Source organism: Alosa pseudoharengus, unplaced genomic scaffold (genome assembly GCF_046254945.1).
Source record: "Alosa pseudoharengus isolate Yale_2024_CS ecotype anadromous, Long Island Sound unplaced genomic scaffold, YU_APseudo_1.1 YU_APseudo_1.1_scf_15, whole genome shotgun sequence".
Lineage (NCBI taxonomy): Eukaryota > Metazoa > Chordata > Actinopteri > Clupeiformes > Clupeidae > Alosa > Alosa pseudoharengus.
Window position 1 is genome coordinate 35,840,869 of NW_027468620.1, and position 10,143 is coordinate 35,851,011.

At 41.8% G+C, this 10,143-nt stretch overlaps 1 protein-coding gene across 1 annotated transcript in view; it reads right to left on the reverse strand.

Annotated features, from left to right (window-relative positions):
* Positions 1-7,113, reverse strand: part of eno4 (enolase 4) — a 34,388-nt gene extending 27,275 nt beyond the window's left edge. The window contains exons 1-3 of the mRNA XM_076285245.1: positions 6,937-7,113; positions 6,442-6,570; positions 3,701-3,894 (exon numbers count right to left, since the gene is read on the reverse strand). Coding sequence (XP_076141360.1) covers positions 3,701-3,894; positions 6,442-6,570; positions 6,937-7,113 — 500 coding nt within the window. The remainder of the gene's footprint in view (positions 1-3,700; positions 3,895-6,441; positions 6,571-6,936) is intronic.
* Positions 7,114-10,143: the final 3,030 nt, after the last annotated feature.

Below are 10,143 nucleotides of genomic sequence, written 5' to 3' on the forward strand. Positions count from 1 at the left end.
AACCAGCAAACACATAACACATGTAAACACATAACACATGTAAACACATGTAAACACATAACACATGTAAACACATAACACATGTAAACCAGGGGGGTATTCCATCAACCTCGCTAAAGGCCAAACCTGGCTTATTTCGCTAATTTTAGTGAGAATTCTGTTCCATTAATGAGGATAATGTGAATCCCAGCTTGGTAACCATGCTCCGTAGCAGGTTAACTTTCAAGCTAAATTAAGCTGTGTTGCAAAAAAAAAGAGTCCAAAAAGATGGTTCCGTCAACCTGTGCTCTCGTCACCTGTAGCATACTACTTCAAAAATAGAAGCCTATAGAAATGTTTTTTCCGACAGTGCACCAAGCATGGATTTACACATTCACTAGCTCCAAAGAATGTATGAAGATTATACGATTAAAAATGTTTTAACTTCACATGCGTGTGGTTCTAGGAATCGTGCTACTCTGCGTCATTTACGTTCGGTGGTGGTGTAACGTGCAGCGAGACGGCATAGGATAGGATTTACATTCTTGCGTGTTCGCAGGTTCGCTTCCCATACGAAGTATTAAGGCTACATTGTTTATCACCTTGATAATGGCATTTTTAGTTATAATCTTTGATGAAAGACATATGTCTACTGCTGATAAAGGGTCATGCACATTTGGTAGGCTGTTCAGTGACAGCTTTGCCAGTGGGCTATAGCCTATTATATGATGCAAGCCAAAGGATAATTATTCTGTAGCCTAGGCAGCTAATAATTAAAACTGCTTCATGTGTCGACGATTGTTCATGAATGTCAAATCAACTGTGTGCTACACAGATTAAATATTAGGCTTAAATTGAATTGAAAGCCATTGCATTTCAGATAATTTTATTTCAAAACACTTTGGGATTTATGGGAGACAATAGCCTATTATGTTGATACTAATTTATTTTATGACCACCTACACCTAGACAATAATTTGGAGTGAATGAACTCTTTTAATCTAAGAACGTAAGCTAGGCTATAGATAGTTTTGAATATCTATATGCATATCCATAAGTTGTTTTTGAGTTTATACTATTTATTCATGCACTCGTTTTGTTAAAGCATAGACTGTAGACCTATGTGTTCAAGAGTGAAGCCAATCAAACTTGCAATTGATTTCAAAACCATTAGCATTGTGGTTTTAAATGTATGCTTTCATTATTCTCCCATTTCTGTAGGCAATCTATTTTTTTCTCTCGATGTTAAATTTCATGACTTTCGATGAAAATCCTTTAGATGGCGCTTGCCAAATCGAACAGAAATCGTCTAGTATTGTCTTAATTTTACGACATATATCCTCTTTTCGTCAATCTACTGTTTTGGTCTACTGTTCTACCTCATGCACGAGCAGAGATGAAGCTGACTTTAACCTCGCTTGAATAAACGAGACCAAGATGCCGCTAACTTGAGTTAATGGAACGGCTTCAGCCCCAAGTGGAAGTCTACGCTAGTTCAAGCCAGGCTATTTCTGTTAAGCGCCGCCTTCATTAGCGAGGTTGATGGAATATCCCCCAGCAAACACATAACACATGTAAACACATGTAAACACATGTAAACACATGTAAACACATAACACATGTAAACACATAACACATGTAAACACATAACACATGTAAACACATGTAAACACATAACACATGTAAACACATAACACATGTAAACACATGTAAACACATAACACATGTAAACACATAACACATGTAAACACATGTAAACACATAACACATGTAAACACATAACACATGTAAACACATGTAAACACATAACACATGTAAACACATGTAAACACATAACACATGTAAACACATAACACATGCAAACACATAACACATGTAAACACATGTAAACACATAACACATGTAAACCAGGAGCGGTGTGCAGAGCCAACATTATATCAGAAACAAACTGAAATTCTTAAGTACAAATTGCAAAAGCGTAAACATGCATGTCTGTACGGTATAACCACTGGGTTTTGGTTATGGTATTCAAGGCTATAAACTGATAGCCCAGGCCAGCAGTGTTGGTAAGGGATTAATATGTTGTACTGCATCAGCCAGCTCCACGTTTAGCGGACACCTCCATCTCCTGTGACTGTCTTGATGTTCCCCTGAACACACTACCCCACCAAGGCAGCTCAGTCTGGCGACGCCGTCCCATCCTCTGGGGGAAAACGCGGACCTTTGCTAGTTTCTTTCTAAAACCTCTAAGGACTTGTTACGTTGTCTTAGACTGAGATATCCTGCTCCATGAATAAAAACACAACAGACTAGCCCAAATGTGAAACACAAAAACAAGCATGCACACTACTAGCACGGGCACACACACACACACACACACACACGTGCACACACACACACACAGAGTGATGATATGATCTGCTGTGGCAGGCTGTGGTTAGCTCTGAAACTATCCTCACTCAGTGCTGCAATGTGATCAAACATTGATCTGAGGCTGAACTCTCTCTGAACCACACACACCCACATACTATCAAACATGTACTTTTTCATGTTTCTGTATAGGGAAAAATCAGTCTGCATAAGGAAGCATGTACTTATTCATGTTTCTGTATAGAGCAAAATCAGTCTGCATAAGGAAGCATGTACTTATTCATGTTTCTGTATAGGGCAAAATCAGTCTGCATAAGGAAGCATGTACTTATTCATGTTTCTGTATAGGGCAAAATCAGTCTTCATAAGGAAGTGAATGAGGTTAAGGGCTTCATTCCATTTCCTGCAGGGTCTGAGGCTGAGTTTATCAGAAACTTGTTGTTTTATATAATTAATGATCTATTTTCACACCTGAATCAGCTTGTCCCAAGCATGTATTCAGACACTGTGCCTGAGAACTGGCAACTCTGCTCCTCTCACTGCTGGGTGACACACGATCAGGATGTGATCACATGATCAGTTCTGGCACCTAAGCCAATCACAGAAGGGAAGAGGTCATTCCATTAGGACCTGGGAGAACCTATGCCTGGAATACCACACACACACACCCAACACACACCACCCAGGAGATGACACAGACACACAAGGCCACTAAGATCACATCACGGAAGTGCCCGCGCTAATGCCAGGGCTTGGACGAGTGCCCGTGTGGCTCTAACGGAGTGCGGAGTCTCTCGTCCGACGGCTTCTGCTGCTGGGCTCTGGTGCGACTCCAGTAAGACGCCCGACACGTTACAGCACATGAGCTGATGGACACTGGTGAGGTCACCACTGCATCCCTCACTTGGCACTCATATAACATATTATGACATCGGAACATCATGCCAGCACTGCCAAAGTTCAACTCTTACTTATTAATGACCATGTGACGGCGGTCATTTCCCAATCCTACCCCATCTCCACTCGCTTCCTGTTACTCTTCAACATCCTATCCAAATAAAGGCAAACATATTAAATCTTAAATGTTCTATGTGTACTTCAGTATCATTGATGTTTTTTATAAAATGTCGCACGTGTAACGCAGTATCTTTGTTGTTATTTATTAAATGTCGCACGTGTACCGCAGTATCTTCGTTGTTATTTATCAAATGTCGCATGTGTACCTCAGTATCTTTGTTGTTATTTATTATTAAGTCGCACGTGTACCTCAGTATCTTTGTTATTATTTATTATTAAGTCGCACGTGTACCTCAGTATCTTTGTTATTATTTATTAAATGTCGCACATGTACCTCAGTATCTTGTCGATGGTGGTCTGGTCGCTGGGGTCGAGACCCCGGAGCATGGTGCTGATTGGCTGGTTGATCCAGCTCAGGGCGGTCTCGAGTGCATGGCTCTGGGCGGAGCCTTCCTCTGCTACCCCCGACGGGTCAGTCCTGCCCGATGCCAGCTCACCATGACTGGGCACGGCACCACTGGACACCCACTGGGCCCGGGGCACCCACATGCAGGAGAATGGAGAGGAGGACGAGAGGATCAGAGTGTTTACATGTGAGCACTGACACCTGTCAGCCTGCTACATACAGGCAGTAGTCATATCAGACCACACTACCTGATAGTCAGAGAACAGAAAGAGTTGGTTAAAAAGACCGGCTCACAGTTTTTTTTTGTTGTTTGAAATGAAATACTAGGAAATATGGATGTAATTCTACAGGAACAGGGCAAAGATCATTTGCTGGCAGTGGCAGTGTTTCCGATCTAGAATAACTCCAAACTACTGTGGTGGTTGATGACTGTAGTTATGTGCTGAAGTGTTGAAAAGCCCAGCATCCACTAGGAGGAATATATGTTTGTATCAGGAGGAAGGCGCTGGCTCTGGTGATTATAAGGATCACTTCCTATTGATCAGCACCACTCACAGCACTCTGCAAGAGAATCACTCAGCACAGAATACAGCTAGCTGATGCTCTGTCAATTTGTTATTAATGTAAAGCTATACTTTATTCATAGGTGCAGCAACCGCTTCCATTGTGGTTTATAAAAATGAAAGTATCACTTGTGATTGGTGAACTGGTGGACTATGATGACAGGTGGCTGTGTGTGACTCAGACATTCTTCACTTAGTGGGCAGGAGTGCCTCGGGGAGAGGTCAGGAAAACATCAACGACTGCTTAAACATGCACAGATTAGGAGGCTTCAACCCTTATGAATTTTGCAGAGCAATTATTCTGTTAACTTTTTATATGTCTGTGCATAGGACGCTTTCGTGGTGCACTTTCATACAGCATTATTTCTAATCTTTTAGTTGATTATTTTGCTCTCTCACGTTTCTCTCATTCAACTGGGTACTAGTGCAATCACCAGAGCTCCCTGCCGAGACACACTACTGCTGCTTCTAGAATAACGTGCTGAAATGAAAGATGAATCAATAGGATCCCAGGCTCATTAATCAAACACATTTCAATCCAGACATTTCCACAGACAACTGGACCAATGAGATTGACCAGAAGAGAGAAAAGCGCGCTGGTCTGTAACCCATTTCCTGGCGTTGCCCCGCGATTCAGGCGATCATTGTGTCCTTCTGAGGGGGCAGATTCAGACGATCATTGTGCCCTACTGAGGGGGCAGATTCAGACGATCATTGTGCCCCTCTGAGGGGGCAGGGCGATGGCTGGCGGTCAGCTGAGCGAGTTGGCACGGTCGTGACCCACTCACCTCTGCCTGACCCGCGCGCTGCGCCACAGCATTCCAGCCCCAGCATGGAGAGGCTGAGTTATCTTTCACACTCCTCCTTCTCTCTACCTCCGCGCGCTCTCTCTCCTTCCCTCTATCTCCGCGCTCTCTCTCTCCTTCTCTCTACCTCCGCGCTCTCTCTCTCCCTCTCCCTACTTCTGCGCTCTCTCTCTCTCTCTCTCCCTCTCTTCCTTTGCACTCTCGCTCTCTCTCTCTACCTCTGCGCTCTCTCTGCGTCTTCACCTCTTTAGCTCCCTCATTCTCTCCATCTCTTGTTCTCTTTCTCACTCTCTCTTCATTTCTCTCCCTCACACCCTCCCCCACCTCTATCTGTCTGTCTGTCTGTGTGTGTGTGTGTGTGTGAGTGTGTGTGTTTGCGTGTGCGTGTGTGTGTGTCTGTCTCCTGTGGGCCTGTCTGCTTCCCTTGCTGTTCGCCATCAGTCTGGATTAGCTGCAGCCCATCTCTCTGGTATCAGCCAAATGAACAGAGCTCTAATCCAACAGCACCAGCCTAAAGACCGCTAAAGCCTTCTCGCCTCCCTGCTGCCCCAACGCGGGCAGAAGCAGGGCATGGAGGGGCGGTGGGCATGGAGGGGCGGTGGGCACAGGGGCTGGGAGGGTGGCAGCATAAAAGAGAATCTCTGTTCAAATGATTTCACAGGAAAAACAACTCTCCGTGCTAACAACAATTCCTGAATGAGTTCATCAACCCAAAGCACTGGACGGTTCCCGTTGCCATGGCTATCCAGGAGCTGCCCCGGACTCCTCACGTCATGTCACATGGGATCCATCAACCTCATTCTACTGTATAGTCCAAAGGGGAAAGAGGTCAAAGTTCACAGGTTTCCCTCTGTTCATGACCCCCCTCTCCTCCCCCCCAGTTCCCCATGCCTCCTCTCGTTACGTCTCACACCAGGCCCCGGAACAGGGTGTAATGTTTATCTAATAACATCATAACATCACTACCATTAGTCCTCTCGTACTCATATCAAGCAGCTTAGCTGACAGCACTGACAAATGGATTGTGACTTGTACATGAAACACTAGCCTACTGCCTGGGAAGCATCCATTGCAATCCATTGAGTAATGCATGTGAAAAGGAACTGTTTTTTTTTTAGTTTGGGTTGTAGCCTAGTGTTTTCCAATTAATGTAAATTATTAAACACAATAACATATATTAAAGCAACCATAGAGCACATGTTCACAGGACATATATGGGCTGATTGTCACAGATAAGAACACTCAACTTCCAACAGCTAGGCTACTGTATCCGTGCCATCAATCTGCCACTAGGGCTTACCTTCTCTTCATTTCTGATTATACAATACACGTCTGCCTGGGCTGAGATTTGTCCATTCCCGTCATAGACTTCCTTCCCCTCCGTTCTGCATATTACGGCCTTTGCGGAATGTTGTGAGAAGTAATTTGCCTGCACGCATAAATTAGTTGTGAAGCATGCTATTTGACAAAATGTAGCCTACCTCAACTTTATTCGGCTAAATAGACATATACTTTTATAATTTAGCCATTATAAAAAGTAAGGATTATTTTAAAGAAACAATCTTGATGTCAACACTTAATCACCTATTATAATATCAGTCTAAGTAGGCTAGTCTACACATAGGCATAGGCTCACAAACGAACTATAATGCAGAAATCAAATGTTTAGGCTACCGTAGCCTAGATATTCATGTGTAGCCTACCTACAAAGTGTCATCACTCATTATAATCTAATTTCTGGGTAATCAACATCGCCTCTGACAAAACATAGGGCAATTGAAATGCCTGGACGTACCAGATAACCGTAAATATCATCAGGCTTTTCCAGGAACATCTGATTCAAGACACCCTCTATATTCTGCGGAACCGAGTTTGCTCTATAATATTCCGCTGCCCTCTGTCTCAAGTCGTAGAACTCTTGATCCTCTTTCGACACTCTACTATTGCAACCTCTTATGCCTTTGAAAGACATGGTAACTTAATATCGCAATGTAGCAATAGATTATTTCATTAAACAATGAAACACCATCAATGGACTACAAAGTTACCTAAATAGCAACACCGAGCAGAGCGCTGTTATTGAACCACTTTGTGTTGCTTTGTGTACTGATGTTGCTGAGCAACATCCACCACTGACATCGCGAGAATTTCTCAAAGCAGCGTCTCCTTTTAGCTGGCGTCAATGGGATTCTGTTTGGAATAGGTTAAATTAAATAGGGTAGGCCTAACCTATGGGCCAAAACCGGCATGTCTTTTAAACTTCACTCGTGTGAGTCCTATTTACAATCGCAACATGTAGCCTATGATGAAACTGTTATGCCTTTACATGTGTTTATGGTGGAAGTGGCTTTCTTTCCTTGCTTATTTTGCCAAGGCTATTTTGTTTAAATCACAGAGCAGGGGCAATAGGCTATACGGCCGATGGCCGAACCACTGCCGTGGTTAGGCTATAACATATTGTCCACCGACATATTCCACTCTCGCTCGTGCCTTTGGAGGAAGCTAGGCCTATTATCGTACTGTACAACACTGCACAATATGCAGCATGCAAACGCACGTTTTAATTTCTAGGCCTACTGCTCTCATGCCTAGACTAGGATTAGGCTACTATAAATTTAGTAGCCTATTCAATTCTAACCTAGCTTCTATACCAATTTGTATTCATAATAACAATAATAACCGAATAGGCCTAATAATAATAATAATAATAATAATATTAATAATAATAATAATAAATAATAAATGCATATTTTTGTTCTTATTATTATGAAATATTAGGCTACTGTTATGCCTATTATTGTTGTAATTATTAGCCTATTATTATTATTGAGTTGTTATAACGATAAGAAGGGCCATAGGCCTATAGCTTGTGTTTAAGAATTAAAAAGACTATATAGGCCATCTGCGATTAGTTTCTCTTTCCGTTTGAACAGACAAGGATGTCATTGCAGGCGCTTTAGACAACAAGGAAATTGTTATTTTTAGGACCCACTTATTTTTGGAATAGGTTCGAAATTATGTCGAAAAGCCTATACTGTCTATTTCCTTTCACGTTGTAGCCCATCATTCGATTAATTTATTCTCACCAAAAGCATGTTAATACATATTTAACTATTAGACTATTGTGTAGCCTATTAAATGTTTTTAAAGGACAGATACAAATATGCATGTATAATTTACCCCATCATTGTCCGGTTTGTAGTCTTTTTTAATTATTATTGGGCGTTTAAGAGTTTATTAAACTGTCTTCGTAATATGGACACTACATGTAGCCCATCCCATTTTAACATGTAAGTTATAAGATACTCAAAGCAAATATTGCCGAATTTAATTCTTTAAACTGTGTAGGCTATATCAATTTGCGGCGGGCACCCATAGGGCCCTATGAATGCTTTCATTTTATTTAATTTATCCCGGAATGCCATGCTGTAGGCTACTGTGCTTTCCAAAAAAAAATTTCGGCTCCTCTTTGGGAAATGTGTATTAAGCTACTTGTAATATGACTGCACGCCATCATAAGGTAAGATGTAAAGCTCTAATATGAAGAAGGTATAAATCAACCTCCTGTCAGAACTCCAATAGATCATGCACAACGAGAGTATAAACTTAGCGATTAATATAAAAGGAAACGTAGAAATTCGACCAAAATGAATTTATTTAATTCGAAATGATCACGTAGCCCATGTAGACACTGAATACAAGTTATGACGGTCTCTTATACAATTAATTAAACGTGGACAAAATAGATATAATTAAAGGTAGAAAAAAATAGATGTTTACTAATTCAGATAAAAATGCCTTTTATTTTATGATAAATAAACACTTAGGCTAAATGTCGTGGGTCTGGTTGGCTATAAAAGCATGCGTGTGAATGTAAAAAATATGTTGCCTAATTGTGCTGCATGAAACCAACTTATTTCTTTATTTATCATTCCGTTTTAAACATTAACAAAACCTCTATTTCATTATGCCCGACACACTAATCAGATCAGTAAATAGTTTTCTTGCAGCCACTTAGGCGTTCATCAATTAAATTAACCTTAGCTCACGGAAATCCCCGAACCAGTGTTCTTAGGTTCAATCCAGCTAAACATGTGAGCATTCCGCTTTCTCCTGCCATTTTAAAAATACATGTAATCCGACATCAGCGACCTTAATCACACGGGGTTGCTCTGAACTTCTGACCTGGCGGTGCTCAAATACGTATGGAATAGCCTCGGGCCGTCCCAGTGTAGGCTAGATTACAATTAGATTGTGATTCCTTGCAAATGTTAGGCTACATTGAGGATAGCGGTACATCCGCGGGTGTGTCATTAAACTTTCCAACTCTAAGAGAACGAGCATTTAGCCGACTATATTTTGAGTGTCTCCCAAAAGTCCTCCTCCCTAAAAATATTAGGCTGGCTTCCATAGGTCAATTAACGGCCAAAGGTAGCTGTATTCAGGGCCTTTGACAGTGTCGTTGCCCCAGACTTCGCGGAATTGACCTACAACGCCTTGATCGGCTAAGAAACGAGGAAACACGTCTTGATATGGACTCGAAAGTCACGTTACTCAGTAGGCTAAAAAGCTAAAGGTAAGACATGGATATGCTATCCGTCTACTCAGGAGGCATCATCTTAAATTAGAATTCGCTATATGTTTAATGTCTCTTGCAATACCATCTTACAAAATGTAATTAGTCTAATTATACAGTCTAAATGCGATGCACCATTTCACTACACCTGAAGGCCAACTGGACATCATAATCACTGACAACAGTCTGTTGTAGGCTAGGCTCGCTTTCCATTCAAACGTGTCTGGTTAAAACGTTTTAAACATGTCCCTAGAGATCACTTGAAAATTCTCAAAACTGTTAAAATAAAAAACACTAGGCTACATGCTAGGCAGTCTGTCCCTAGTCCTTGGCAAATGAACACCTTAACGCGAAACACACTGCGCGCTGGATGCGCGGGCCGCGGGCGTCATGCATCAGCTCAAGCTTGTAACCCGAGTTCATGCA